Raw genomic sequence first — 14,822 nt, 5'->3', positions numbered from 1 at the left:
TTCCTGCAGCGCTGCCCCAAACCCAGAGCTTTGGATGGTGAACAGAAACTGGAGCTGCCTTTTCCAGCTGGATCCAGGTGCCCTCACCCTGCTGGCACCTTCCCCTCGGCTCCCTGCAGCAGTGGCAGGAGCAGAGTTGCCTGTTGTGCTGCTTCACCCCACACCAGCTGCACTTCCCACATCTCAAAGGTCAGGGAAAAGCGCCGTTTTGGGATGCAGCCAGAGCTGACCCGCTGTGTTTTGTGTCCCTGCCCATCATTTTTCCAATCTGGCTGCCTTTGGGCACTGGGAGTGGTGTGGATACACCCCTCCACCTCTCCCTGCAATGGGTTGTGCTTCTCAAGATCCCAAATGGACTTGACTTTCTAAAATGCTCCTGAGCTGCTTGGATGCTGAAATCCGTATTTTTCCGTATTTCACATTCCCTCTGTGGAGCTTTCAAGCCCAGCTGATGCTGTCTCCTAACAGCTTTGCTTGGATTTTTCCTTTTCCCCAACAAATTCCCTTCCATCAGCCTGCAGCGCACAAACTGCCATTCCCCTCCCAATTTTCAGGATTCGGGCTTTTCCCTTATTTTATGAGCTGCTGCTGAAACGGCAGCTTGTGCCCTCCCTGACCATTGAGATGGGGGTTCCTTAAAAGCCCAAATTCTTGCTGAGGATCTGATCTCGGATGTGACCTCGGCCCGGCACAGTGCAGGTGACAGCTAAAGGGTGTCCCACATGTGCTTCCTCCCAAGGTGACCCCCTCGGCGGGCAGCAAGCTGAAGCGCCCCACCTTCCACTCCAGCCGGACCTCCCTGGCTGGGGACACCAGTAACAGCTCCTCACCGGTCTCAACAGGTGCCAAAACCGCTCGGGCAGGTGAGTTTAGGGAAAAGATGGAAAAACTCCTGTCGCTTCTTAAATCAGTGGCGAAAATACGGAATATTTTGGGGGTGGGCTGGGGGAGGAGATGCTGGCACAGCTCTGCACTCCGAGGAACTGCTGAAATCCGGGGAGGAACCAACCCTGCTGTTGAACCTCCCATCTCAGCGGTGCCGCTGTGGCCGCAGCAGGGACGGGGATGTCGCTGTTGGTTTGGGGCTGGAGGAGGATGAAACCCTTTAAACCCTCCTGCTCAAGGCAGCCTGTGCTGGGCTCTCCTTGCAGACCCTAAAAAAGCAGCCAGTCGTCCCACGAGCCGCGCCGGGAGCCGCACGGGGAGCCGGGCCAGCAGCCGGCGGGGCAGCGACGCCTCCGACTTCGACCTGCTGGAGACGCAGTCGGCCTGCTCGGACACCTCGGAGAGCAGCGTGGCCGGCGGGCAGAGCTCGCGCCGCGGCGTGGCCAAGCCCTCCAAAATCCCCACCATGTCCAAGAAAACGCCCACTGCCACCCCAAAAACTCCGGGCCCTAAAAGATAATACTGTACCCGCCACCCTCCTGGGAGAGGAAGGAGAAAAAAAGCAAAACAAAACCCAACCTGTGTCCAGTTTTTAACCCTGCTCCGTACATTGGATGTATATTTATTCTAAATGGGAGAAACTATATTGTTAAAAGTGTAAAAGAGAAGTTGTGTTATGAAGCTGCCTTATTTGGGTTTTTTGTTTTGTTTTGTTTTTTTGGGTTTGTTTTTTTTTTTTTTTTCTTTTTTGTAAGTTACTATTTTCATGTGAATATTTATGTAGATAAAAAAAAAAAAAAATTGCCTCTCGGTGACCCCTGTTTAGAGAGGGGCCTGGAAAACTGAAATGTGGGAGAGAAAGAAAAAAAAAAAATCAAGAAAAAGATTAAAAAAAAAAAAGGAAGCAAAAAAAAAAAAGGTCAAGATGTGAAAGTGTAAAGAAAAACTAAAATATAAATAGGATTTCTGCGCGGTGCAGGGTGTGAACCTGCTTTATCTTTTAGGATTGTTTCCTAAATGCATCTTTATAAACTTAACTTGCTGTCTCAGCAAGGTAAATTATATTTAAAAGCGAAGACCTGAATCCTGCAGTGTTCAAGGAACTCTCTTTTTGTAAATCACAGATACCTCAACCAGAGAAACATGAGGTGAGGGGACTTGGGGCTTATGTTTCCATTTTTTAAAGCTATGTGGTTTTACCTGAAGAAAGCGGAGTTTGACATAATAAAATTTGCACACACTACAGCAAAGGCCGTGACGATTTGCTGTCCTGAGAATACTGTCCTGACAACTTTGTTTTTAAACAACAAACCGAGGGTGAGGGGACTGGGGAGGGGCTTGAGGAGGGAGGGTTCACGCCGGAGGAGAGCACAGGGTACGACTGCAGGTCTGGATCACTCGGATGCATCCCTTAGAGGTGGTGGGTCCTCCAAAATCAAGGATTCTTCTGGATTGATGGCTTAACGAGCCCGACCCGAGGCGTTCCTTACACAATCGCTGTTTTATCTGCATCTCTTTGTTTCCTATTTATTATTTAACTGGTCATTCCACTTCCAGCCAGGCTGAGATTGATGTGAACTCTGCTCCTAGGAGAAATCTGGACTTACACGCACAGTTGCTTGTCCTTGAAATGAGTCTCACCAGCACACTCGCTGCAAGTCCTGTCTCGCTTTTGTACGCTCCTTTTTCTTTGTAATAAAATCCAACTGACCAAGTGACCAGGAGACGGGCCGGGGGCGAGGGCTCTCCACAGCTCCTGTATTTATTAAATAGTGTTCCTCTCCGGCTCTGACCGTGTTGCTGTGTGATTCTCTCAATTGGTTTCAAATTGAGGCAAAACTGAAGCTCTACCAATGAATTGTTTAAAAACCAGACACATTTTTGTATTAAAATTGCTTGCGGTAATAAACAATCTTGCCTCCTACTTTATTCCCCAGTGTTAGCTTTGTGAGGATGAGCTGGAGCTGCTTATCCCGTGTGGGAAGGCGGTGCCTGTGCAAGTCGGGGGGGGGGGGGTTGCACGCTGGTTTTCCTTGGGGGGTGGAGCAGGGAACCACCCAGCCCCAAAATTAAAAGGTCCAGGAGGGTGGGTGATACTGGTGAGGGCGCTCAGTGAACCCTGTGAGGGGAAGGGATGCAAGGGGGTGTCCAAGAGTTTGGGTGGCCTTGGGGGTGGATGCCTATGGGGGTGAGCATCTCCAGGTGTGGTGTTCATGGATTTGGGTGTCGGTGAGGGTGAGTGCCCCGGGTTTGGTTTCCTACGACGCTGAGTATCCCCAGGTGTGGGTGGTCAGGGGTTTGAGTGTCAGTGAGGGTGGGTGCACCTGGGTTTGGTTTCCTACGAGGGCGAGCCTCCCTAGGAGTGGGTGCCCATGGGGTGAGCATCCCTAGGAATGGATTTCCACGGGTTTGCTCACCCGTGAGCGGGAGCATCCCCAGGGATGGGTCCCCACGGGTTTGGGTCCCCTCGAGGAGGGTGAGCATCCCTGGGGACGGATGGGTGCTCGTGGGTTGGGGTGTGAGCGAAGGTGGGACCCTTTGGGTGCCCGCGAGCACAGGCATCCCTAGGGATGGGTTCCCATGAATTTGTGTGTCCACGGCTTTGGGTGCCCGTCGATTTTCACACCCAGCCATGCTCCCCGTGCCCCGGAGCCGCCGGGCGGGGAGGGCTGGGGCGTCCCGGGGCCGGGGCGGTGCCGCTGGAGGGACCGTCCCTTTCCCTCGCCCCGCCGGGGCGGGCCGCGGCCGGAGCCGGGGCCGTGCCGGTGCCCGGGGCCGCACCGCACCGGGCGGGCGGGGGGTCCCGGCGGTGCCATGGGGCGCGGGGCGGGCGGGGGGCGGCGTGGGGCCGTGGCGCTGCTGTGGGTGGCGGCCGTGCTGTGCCAGCTGGGCAGCGGCAGCGTCCTCCGCCGCCGGCTCCACGCCGCCGGGGTCCCGCAGCGGCGGCTGAGCGGCGGCGAGCGGCGGGATGTGCAGCGGGAGATCCTGGCCGTGCTGGGGCTGCCCGGCCGGCCCCGGCCCCGCGCCCCCGCTCGCGTCCCCGCCGCCGCCGCGCCGCTCTTCATGCTCGATCTGTACCACGCCGTGGCCGGCGAGGAGGAGGAGGAGGGCGAGGAAGCGGCGGTGTCGCGCCCGGTGCTCACCGGGCTCAGCACGCAGAGCCCCCCGCCCGGCAGCATCGTGAGCCGCGCAGACACCGTGGTCAGCCTCGTCAACATGGGTGAGAAACGTTCCGGGGGCACCGAGGATATCGGGGCGGAGCGGGGGACACCGGGCTGTGCGGGGCATCGGGGGGACCGGAGCGCAGCGGGGAGTACCGGGGGTAGCGGGACGTGCGGGCAGGATCCCGGCGGCTTTGGCAGCACCGGGGGCATCGGGATGATCGGAGCGCACCGGGGCTCACCGAGGGCGCCGGGAGGCGATACCGGGGCGTGCGGGCAGGATCCCGGCGCCAGGAGCAGACCGGAGCTTGTGGAGGCACGGAAGCGCACGAGGACGATCCAGGCGGCTTAGGAAGGACCCGGGGCGGGGACCGGAGGGCACGGAGGGACCGAGGGGACCAAAGCAGACAGGAGTGGACCGGCAGGAGCGGGGGTGAGGCGGCGGCTGAGCCCCGCACAGCGCAGAGCCGGGGAGGCACCGAGGGGACACCGGGACGGGGCGCAGGGGGCTGAGCTGACCCGAACCCCCGGTCCGTGACTGTGGTACCGGCAGCTCCGAGCATCCCTCGGCCCTGGGGTGGTTTCTCAGGGCGTCCTTGTTCAAATGAGGAACTCTTTTGCCCCAGGTTAAGCTCAATAACGGGGGAGAGCGGCTGTGGGGGACACGGTGGCGGCGAGGGACGCGGGTGTTGGGTGAAAGAGGCCGGGACGAATCCCAACTCCGCTTAAAAAGGGGAAATGGAGAAGGGGAATGTCCTGCAGCGAGGCTGAGGGAGGCTCGTCCACCCTGCACTGACCATTTCGCTGGGCACAAGGACTGGGGTGCAGGGCAGGCGGGACAGCAGCTCTGGTGCCAGCAGCACGGTGAGCCTCGGCGGGACACTGAGTCCAAATAAAATCCCCAAGGTTGCTAATTATTGCTGGAAACCCAGCTCCGGCTCCAGTATCCCTCCTACTTCCAGGCAGCGGCTGGAGCAGCAGCAGAGCTGTCCCAGCATCAGCGGGGCCGAAAATACTCGGGATGGGATGGATCCTGTCTGAGAGCAGGTGCCCCGAATCCTGTGGGGTTTGCAGAGCAGGAGCTCGGATATGGAGCTCTTCCCTGTCTCTTCTCGTTGCTTTAAGGGGTGTCTGGGTGCCCCAAGCACGACGTCCCCCACAACCTCTGAGGATGAGGAGAATCCCTCCTTGGAGACTCGAGGCAGGGAGGGGATCTGCACCCCTGGGAGGAGTTTTAGGCGAGGGAGGGGCTGCAGAGGTGTCTCCCACTCGTTCCTACACTCCCTGTACCACGCGTGGGTGTGAGGAGTCTCCCTGGAACAGACCCTGCTGCTCAGGAGGTGCTTGGGGTGCCCAGGGGTGCAGGCACCCAGCACCCATTTAGGGTCCTGAGGGACCTGTGGGAGCTCAGTGTCCTGGGAAAGCTGAGAGTGATGGAGACAAAAACTGAAACGCCAAATCCCCTCAGCACTTGGGACAACAGCCAAGCACCGAAATGGGCTTTAAAATGGTCAGGTTTGATGGCAACCAGGGTGGGATGTTTGGGGGAGCCTCCTGGGAGGTGTCACTGCAGGTACGGGGGTGCAGGCAAAGGGGCACTGCTCCCCTCCCCAGTGCCCCTGGAGTAGCCGGGAGAGTTGGGGAACACAGCTCCAGCCTTCCATTTGAATGGCTTTGATTTCTGCGGCTTCATCAGCCCCTTCATGTTAATTAAATAAGGGATTTTTTTTGTGGGAGAAGGCCAGCTGTCATTTGCATGCATAATTGGCTGCACAATTATCCTGATGGGACATGCAAATAGGGCAAAGTCTGTGCCCCATTGGCCACTTGGACCTCTTTGCTCGCAGCCACCCCACGCAGCCCTGTGTGAGCCAGGCCGGAGCGCGGCTCCCAGCGGCACACCTTGTTCCCGGCAAGGGGGAATGACAAACCTCCCTGGGGCACAAACACAGCCCAGTTTGGGGGACAGGGGCAGCCAGGGCCACCGGGCACCCCCAGCTGGGTTTGGTGATGGGGGATCATCCCCATCCCATCCTCATTCCCATCCCCATCCCCATTCCCACCCCCTTCCCATCCCATCCCATCCTTTTTGCTCCTCCCAGAGCAAGGATAAAGCCTGGCCTGTGTTCCTGTGCCCTTGCTGGAGGAGTCCAGCAGGATGTTGTGTTTTTAAGGCCGGGGTAAGGATGGGCTTTGGGATTTCTCCCCGGCTCTGAGTCATGGGTACGGGCAGGGTGTAATGGTGGGGTGGGGAGTTTGTAATGGGAAGGGGATGAGGAGATTCACAGCATTCCTGAGCCCCCCACAACACCCAGGGCACACAGAACACGCATCCCCCCTCTCCCTCCCGGCATCCACGGCTCCTGATTTATTAGAAAATGTCCCTGCCCGTGGCAAGGGGTTGGAATCAGATGATCTTTAAGGCTCCTTCCAGCCCAAAGCAGCCTCTGATTCCATGTGGCCGGACTCCCCTGTGGCTGCTCGGGATGAAGCTGTGCCCACAGCCAAACATCTTCCTGGAAAATCCAGGGAGCACTGGAGAGGAATGCAGGACACCTTGGCAAAAATAGCCACAGCGCCCCAGGCACTTCAGGGAACCATCAGTGTGAGGTGGGAGCTCAGGGCAGCCTCTCTAATTGAATTTTGGGAGTTGGGATGTGCTGCTCCACTCTCTGGAAGCTCATCACCCACTGCCCTCGCCCCCACACAATCACCACCGAAATCCAGCTGCTGTCAGCAGCCAGCTCGGGATTTTCCCACTCCTGGCTTCATTTTGCAACCATTTCAGCCTCCTCCTCCTCTGGGCATCCATCCGGGGGCAGCCCGTGCCAAGGTGTCAGTGCTCTGTGTGGACCCTCCGTGTGTGTTTTAATGGGAAAAGCTTTCCAGATAAATCCCTGGGATCCACGGGGCAGGGCAGGGGCCAAAGCTGTGTCCCAGCCACGAGTAGCTGGACTGGGGGTGTCCAGTTCCGAGCCCTGTGTCCTGCAGCTCCCAGTGCTCATCCCAGGAAGCAAACTGGGAATCTGGATGTGTCTCACAGCACTTGGGGTAACTCCTGAATCCCTCCCCACTTCACAAAGCCTCCAGAGCTTATTTTTTCCTGCTTGCAAGTGAAGGACAGCATCTTCCCTGCATCTCCTTTAAACCTATTTTAGGCTCCAGAGCACTTGATGTGGTTGAATATCCTGGCATTTCCTTTTAATTTGGTGCCTGAAATGGTCGTGGGGACCCATCGGGAGCAGCCAGGGCCGGTAATTACGACTGATGCGCAGTTTATAGCAGCGGAGAAAGTGCACGCCGAGAAACGTGCAGCTAAGAATAACCTGGGGGGCAGGAGGAAGGGTGGCATCTGCCAGGAGATCGGGAGCGCTCAGGGACTGGGAGACACCAGGAGGCTCAGTCTGGGTGGAGCTGGGCATCCCCTGCCAGGGGCACGGCCCCGAAAAAGAGAAAATTTATTTTAATTTTAATGTTGTTTTTTGGGGAGCGGTGGGAGCACAGGGGTGACGTTCAGCTTCGGGGGAAGACGCAGCAGCTCCTCGGGATGATGCCAAAGGAGGGGGCAAGGAGAGCAAAGCGCTTGGGTTGGGCTTTTTTAGTGCGTCTCCTCCGCAATCCGGATAATCCGCCCACAGATAATTGAGGGTTGGTGGTGTGGCTGAGTCAACCCGGATCAGTGGCAGGTTCCCAGGCACCAGGGGCTCCCAAAACCGGCCGGGGGGGCACCTCCAGTGCACCCCCAGCAGCAGCTGAGCACCCACGGTTCTGCTGGGGCGATTTGGGGGAGCTGCAGGGTTCTCATTTCACAACCAGTTTGATTTTAGCAGCAAACACGGTGATGTTGAACCCTCTCCAAGCTGCTGTTTGTGTCCCAGAGGTGGCACAGGAGGGGAAGCTTCTCCCTGGGTCCTGCCCCTCCATGGGAGTTCTTCTTTTTCTCCCCGAAGGAGAATTCAGGGGTTCTTCCCAGAATCTCATCCCGAGCACAGACAGATTTGCTGTCAGACCCAGATTATTTGGTTCATCCAGGAGCTCAGCTAATTGTAGCCCCTTTAGCATTTCTCCTACTGCCAAGGTGTCTCTGGGCTTCCCTCCCACCAACTCCCACCCTCTGCCTTCATCCCTGGACCCCTCCATCACCTCCACGGCGATGGGAAGTTCCCGTAACAAATTTGTTGTGGTTATGATTTTCACTCTTCTCTGGGGCCAAAAATCACCTTTTTTTTTGGCTCTTTTTATCTCGTGTGGGGTCTCTGTGACCTCCTTGGCTCCGACAAAAAAAATCCCTCTGCCCATCCCCTGGGTGAGAGTCCAGCTACAGCCAAAGATTTTGGAGCAAAGGGGTCACTCGAAGTGACCACAGACACCCAAGGGGTACCTGGGTGTCCCCTGGACCGACTGTGGGACACCCACTGGGGGTTTAGCAGTGCTAAAAAAAAGGAGGTGACTCCTTTTGTGTTTTTTGGGGGGGTGGGGGTGGAACTTGAATAATTTCGGAAGCTCCACAAGGCTTTGGCGGCACCAAAGGTCCAGGAGAATAAAACCACCCACGATGGGCTGGGGGAAGAAATGGAAAAGAGGGAAGAGGCCGAGGGACTGCAGAGGGTTTGGGGGGCTGGCGGGTGCCCCCCGAGGGGGGCAGGGGTTGGGTCAGGTGCCCGCAGCATCTCCTGCCGCAGCTGGCAGCCGCCCCGCCGGAGCAGGAAGCGTTCTCCGCATCCGCCCTGCCCGCCTGGCCCCGGGCTCTTTTTATAACCCAGCTTGTGGTGAGGCTGGGAGCTGGAGGGAATGTGGGATTCGGGAAAAAAAAAAAAAAAAAAGAAAGAAAAAGAGAGAAAAGGGGGCAAAAAAAAAGGAGGAAAAAATAAGAAGGAGGAAAAAAATGGGTACGTCGGTAAAATCTCAGTGTTGGGTTTGGAGGGACGCGCTGCTCCCTCTGTGTGAATGGGAATGGTGACCTCATGGTGGATTAAATTTGGAGTATTTCTCCCCCCCCTGGAATTGGTTAAAAAATGCCTTTAAAAGGTTTCTTTTTGATTTAGTTAATTATTTGTTTGTTTTAGTTTTAAAAGAAAGCGCCAGGTCAAATTGGTTACGTTGCTTTCGCGCCTGAAGCAGGAGCAGCTTTGGTCACGTTGAATTGTATTTAATCATAAACTTTAATTATGCTCAGATGAGACAGGTTGGAAGATTTTTAAAGAACAACTTGAAGCAAATAACTGCGTGTTAGCAGAGCTGTGGGGGCTGCGTTACCACAGGGAAAGGGAGGCTGGTTCCTTATGGGCTCACAAAATAAAATCGGATTTTTGCTGCCCCAGACTGTGCTGGATTGATGGAGAAATAAGGAATTTTCAGGGAAAAGGGAAGGTTTTTTACAGAGCAGTGACCTGATAATCCCCCCAACTCCCCAAAACTGCACAGGCTGAAAATCTGTATTTGTGGGCAAGAGGGGACCTGTGATATCCAGTGATGATGGCCCTGATGAGCCCTGGCTTTTTCTGCTGCAAGGAAAGTTTGGAAAATGCCAATTCCTGCTCCAGATGGTCCTGATGACCCCCAAAACATCAAATTTTTGTGGTTTTCACCTTTTGATGAAGCACAAAAAGCTGCAGCCCCCGAGGCACGGCACATTCTCTGTGCTCCCCCCATAGGCTGCATTTGTGATTTTGATTTTAATTTTCCTTTTAATTTTAATTAATAATAAAGGAAGAGGGCTGGGAGGGGAGGCTGGGGGGTTTACAGCAAAATAAAATGCAAAAATAGGGGAGGCTGCATCCCGATTCAAACTCTTGGGAGATGGGAATTCCCAACCTAGGGCGGGCGGCTCGGAACCAGCGGGTTTGTCCCCAAAATCCTTTTGGTGGCACTCAGCAGGGCCTGGCACGGCCATCCCTGACCCTTTTTTTGCTCCACAGTGGAGCAGGACCGGGATCTGTTCTCGCCCAAGCCCTACTGGAAGGAGTTCAGGTTCGACCTGACCCAGGTGCCGGCGGGAGAGGCCGTGACGGCCGCCGAGTTCCGCATCTACAAATCCCGGGGTGTCCCTGGCCACGCCAACAGCAGCCTCCACATCAGCATCTACGAGGTGGCTGCCCAGCATTCCAACAGGTGACGGGCTGGGAATGCAGTGGGAACAGGGATGAGGGCGGTGGGAATGGGGGTGAAGGTGACAGGAGCGGGTATGGCGTGAAAACGTGGGTGTGGGATGATGGGGATGGGAGTGGGGATGAAGATGATGAGGATGGGAAGGGTGTGGGGATGAGAGTGAAAATGGGAGTGGGTAAGGGAATGGAGAAGGTGGGAATGGAGAAGGTGGGAACGAGGTTGATGGGGAGAGGGATGGTACAGGAAAGATGGGAATGGGGATAAAGATGATGGGCATGGGTGTGGGTACAGGAATGAAGATGGGAATGGGAATGGGGATAAAGGGACTGGGACTGGGACTGAAGAAGATGGGGATGAAGAGGATGGAGATGAGAACTGGGATGAAACTGGTGAGGATGGAGACGGGTGTAGGGACCAGCTCCAGCCCTTTCCCTCCCCACCCCTCCCGAAGGCCGCAGGAAGCGGCACCGCCGTGTCCGGCTGCTCCCACACTTCCCCACAGGCCGGTGCCACGCCCTGGCATTCCCACCTGGGCAGGGAGGGAGCTTTTCCCAGGGCAGCTGCCAGGACACCACCATCGTGTCCAGCACGAGAGCCGGGATGTGTCCGGACACAGCTCCAAGGAGTCGCTCCCATTAATCATCGCTCCTGCTGGAGCCCTTTGGCTGCTGTTACTCACCTGCTCCTTCTCCCCCCTGTTCCTGTAGGGAATCCGACCTGTTCCTGCTGGATGTGCAGGACCTGCGTGCTGGGACAGAGGGCTGGCTGGTGTTCGACGTCACGGCCGCCAGCAACCACTGGTCCGTGGATCAGAAATACAGCCTGGGGCTGCGGCTCTACGTGGAGACCGATGATGGTGAGTCTGCCGGAGCTGCCTGCAGCATCCGGGGCCAAATTCCCGGGAATTGGAGTCCCCTGGGTGCCGTGGGATGTGGTGGGGGTTTGATCTCAGCGCAATTTGAAATTTCCAGCTGCGATGGGTGCCAGAAGTCTGGGTTTGCAGGTTCTGGTGGCACGGACTGTAATTAACGCCATTAACACTTAATGAACTCCTTACCTGGAGGGATCCTGTGTGTGTGTGGCAGAGGATTAACCCTCCTTTCCCCATGGGATTAGATCTCTTCCAGCCTTTTCCAGGTGTGCAGGCACACGAAGAGCAGCTCCTCTCCCGTGGCAGGAGGAATCTCAGCCAGGATCACCCCATCCATCCCTTTCCCTCCACTGGGGCGAAGGGGAAAATTGCTTTTAACCCTCGAACAGCCCCCTGCGACCATTGCAACAGGATCCTCAGGGGGCTTCAACCCCTTGGGATGCCGAAACCGCAGCTCCTGCTGCAAAACTCCTTTTATTTTCAATCTCTGCTTTAACCAAACGAGTTCTATCTGAGGGCAACCCCGCCCATGGTCCTGTCCCTGCAGGGCTCAGCGTCGATCCGGGCTCGGCCGGGCTCCTGGGGCGCCGGGGACCCCGCTCCAAGCAGCCCTTCATGGTGACATTTTTCCGCGCCAGCCCCAGCCCCGCCCGCGTCCCACGAGCGGCCAAACCCCCGAGGAGGCGGCAGCACAAGAAATCCAACGACCTCCCCCATCCAAACAAGCTCCCGGGAATTTTTGGTAAGGTGTTTGCTTGGGTGAGGGGGGGATCCCTATGGAAAATGCCAGGCTCTGCTGTTCAGCACCTTGAAATCCCAGTTTTTGGCCCCAAGGGGAACAGAGCAAAAAGGTTTGAGGAGGTTTTAGGATTGGAGGTTTTTGCAGTTTGGGAGGTGCGGGGAGGGTTTGGGTTGGATGCCCTCAAGGAAATGGTGTTTGGTGAGCGTGTCAGGATTACTGAATATTGGAATTTTTGCCTCATTGCCCTTGGCTTTGGAGCCCTGCGAAGGTGTCACAGCTCCAGAAAGCTCAGGCAGGAGGGGAGCAGGAAGGCCCTGAAACCGCCGAGTCTGGGAAACCCTCAGAGTGAGCAAAGCTGGGGTTTAGCCCTTCCAAGGCTGAATTCCTTCATCCCAATATTGGAATATCAACTTAAAGTCGCTCTGGAGCTTCTTTTCCCTTTGTGCAGCAACGAAGGCTCCTCTCCTTTGGCTCCCCTGGACCAATCCTGATCACAGGGGCTGTATCCCACCTCTGAGGGGTGGGACGGGGGATTCCAGGGCTGAAATTCCCTTTTCCCACAGACGATGTCCACGCCACAGACGAGCGGCAGGTCTGCCGGCGCCACGAGCTCTACGTCAGCTTCCAGGACCTCGGCTGGCTGGTACTTGTCTGCTGGGAGAAGTAAATGACAAAAAAAAAAGCCAAAACAACCCCCCCATCATCCCATGCCCCCGCCCTGGGCTCCCTCCCAGGCTGCATTTCCTGCCCACGAAGCCATCCCAGGAGCTGGGAAGGCAAACATGAACCTCCACAACCCCAAACCCCACCGGTGACCCCGAGCAACTCACGGCTCGGTCCAAAAAATCAAAATCAACCCTTGCTGCTGGCACAGCCACGTGGGGAAGGAGCTGGCTGAGTTGTTTGTGCAGGTGGGGAAGGGATGAGGGGGCGCAGAAGGGTGAGGACCTCGATGTAATCCTGGGTTTGGGGTTTTTTTCCAGGATTGGGTGATTGCTCCGCAGGGATACTCGGCCTACTACTGCGAGGGGGAGTGCGCATTCCCGCTGGACTCCTGCATGAACGCCACCAACCACGCCATCCTGCAGTCCCTGGTCAGTGCAGCCCACGGTGGGAGGGACGTTCAGGGTCCTGGGGAGCCGCCAGAGCCCGGTGGGACCCGAGGGAGAGCTGGGATTTTGGGATGAGCACAGCTGGGTTGGAGGGTGTTCGGGTTGGGAGGTGCAGTGGGGCTCCTGATTTAAATAAAGCATTAGTGGGGGGGGGGGGGGGGGGATGCACATCTGGGTGGGTTCACGCACATCTGGACGGGTGCTTGCACATCTGGGTGGCTGCTCACAGGCTGGCCCCCACCACAGGCACACGGGAGGTTCCAATAGGGAATTTCAAGGCATTTGTGGAGGCACCAGAGCGAGGGCACCCAGGTCACCAGCTCTGTCCCCTCAGCCTGAGCCAGAAGGGTGCAACAGCAGGATTTTGTCATCCCAGAGCTCCCTCACGTCTCGATTTCCTGGCTGACACCATCCTGCTCCAGTTTCGCAGCAGCTGGGGCAGAACTGAGGATTTCTGACAGGCTCATGGTCCCTCTCCCCTGGCAGCGAGCTGGGGAGCAGGGACAGGGCACAGCAGAGCCCTCCTGCTCTTCCCAAAAAGGGCTTCGTGTCATCCCTGCACCCTCCTCTCCAGCCGTGCCCGAGGCTTTATCCACAGCCCCGGCACCCAAACGTTGGGCTCAGCATATTCCGAGCAAGAAAGCTTTAATGCCTCCATTTTTTTTCTTTTTTTTTTTTTTTTTTTTCCCCAAACCCACCCCGCATCCCAGCCAGCGCTTTAATTTCTGGAATTTCCTGCCCCGTGAGTGTTCGTTTCCCCAATGGCAGAACCACCCCGGCTCCGGTGCTCCCGGTTAATTACAGGGAGCGCCGAGCCCTGGGCCGAGCCTTTGAAGGTGTCGCCTGGCAGGGTTTAATTCTGACATCAACACAGCTTCCAGGGCCCATCCAGGGGCTGGGAACCATCCTGGCAGCGGCAGGGAGGGGCCCCTTTCCCCCCCACTACACCCACCCATCACCCCTAAACCCAGCGCTGTTCCCAAAACGGGCAGGATGTGAATCACCTGGATGCGGCTCTTCTGGGAAGCGCCAGGGCAAAGGCGGCTGCGGAGCCGTGCCAGCCCCGGGCTGTGCTGCAAATAGCAGGGTTGGACAGCAAAAACACCGGACTTCCGAGCTGGGAGAGCTCGGCTGCCCCTGCCACAAATGAATCGCACATGTCGGGGGAAGCCGGAGAGGGCTCCGTGCGCCCCGCAGCCTCCGAGGCTCCCTCCTGCAGGAAAACGCCGGGATACAGCGCGGCCCGAGCAGGGAAAAGCCATCCCAAAGCGGAGTCGCGTTCACAAAGGTGCTGTGGGCTTTGGGTTTTAAATCCTGGGTGGAGAATCGCTGTTGGAACAACACCCAGCGCCCCCCGCCCACAGCGAGCCTGACCCGTGCTGCCCTCATTTATGGGCTTTTTTTGAGTCGTTTGTCTATTTCTGTGAGAAAAGGGCCCTGAAATGCCGAATCAACGAAGTGCCGTGAGCCCTGCTCCAACACAAACCGCAGCAGGGACTGCCTGGAGTTCAGAATAAATATTTTTGCAAAAAGATGGAAATAATCCCCCCATTCACCCGGGGTTTTTGGTTGGTTTGACACTTTTGCTGTTGCCTGGAGCCAAATTTGCTGACGCTGACGGGGCTCCATCCATCCCCCAGGTCCACCTGATGAAGCCTGAGGCCGTGCCCAAGGCGTGCTGTGCCCCCACCAAGCTCAGTGCCACCTCTGTCCTCTACTATGACAGCAACAACAACGTCATCCTCAAGAAGCATCGGAACATGGTGGTGAAATCCTGCGGCTGCCACTGATGGACAGGTCCCTGAGTGTCCCATTCCCACCCCTGGGTGTCCCATTCCCAGCCCTGGGTGTCCCACCCCACTCCCACCAGAGCAATGTGCCCCTGGGTTTCTGCTGCGTGCGTGGAAGAGGAGCTTTGGGGGCTGCATCAGAGTAAAATCTGT

At 57.0% G+C, this 14,822-nt stretch overlaps 2 protein-coding genes across 10 annotated transcripts in view; both read left to right on the top strand.

The window, feature by feature from the left end:
• Positions 1-2,780, top strand: part of MACF1 (microtubule actin crosslinking factor 1) — a 131,738-nt gene extending 128,958 nt beyond the window's left edge. For all 9 annotated transcript variants that reach the window (XM_082296582.1, XM_082296577.1, XM_082296581.1 and 6 more), the window contains 2 exons: positions 740-863; positions 1,152-2,780. In XM_082296582.1, coding sequence (XP_082152708.1) covers positions 740-863; positions 1,152-1,405 — 378 coding nt within the window. In that variant the 3' untranslated portion in view covers positions 1,406-2,780. The remainder of the gene's footprint in view (positions 1-739; positions 864-1,151) is intronic.
• Positions 2,781-3,699: 919 nt separating this feature from the next.
• LOC309581914 (bone morphogenetic protein 8B-like) lies at positions 3,700-14,669 on the top strand (the record flags this gene model as incomplete). The annotated part of the gene is made up of 7 exons (XM_082296818.1): positions 3,700-4,105; positions 9,965-10,157; positions 10,862-11,010; positions 11,573-11,767; positions 12,331-12,410; positions 12,751-12,861; positions 14,520-14,669. The coding sequence occupies 7 exons, from the start codon at positions 3,700-3,702 to the stop codon at positions 14,667-14,669; spliced, it is 1,284 nt and encodes a 427-aa protein (XP_082152944.1).
• Between the last annotated feature and the right edge of the window lie 153 nt (positions 14,670-14,822).

The sequence above is a fragment of the Coloeus monedula genome (genome assembly GCF_965178545.1).
Source record: "Coloeus monedula genome assembly, chromosome: 24".
In the NCBI taxonomy this organism is placed as follows: Eukaryota; Metazoa; Chordata; class Aves; order Passeriformes; family Corvidae; genus Coloeus; species Coloeus monedula.
Note: the sequence above shows the minus strand (reverse complement) of the source record. Positions and strands in the feature narration are given on the sequence as shown.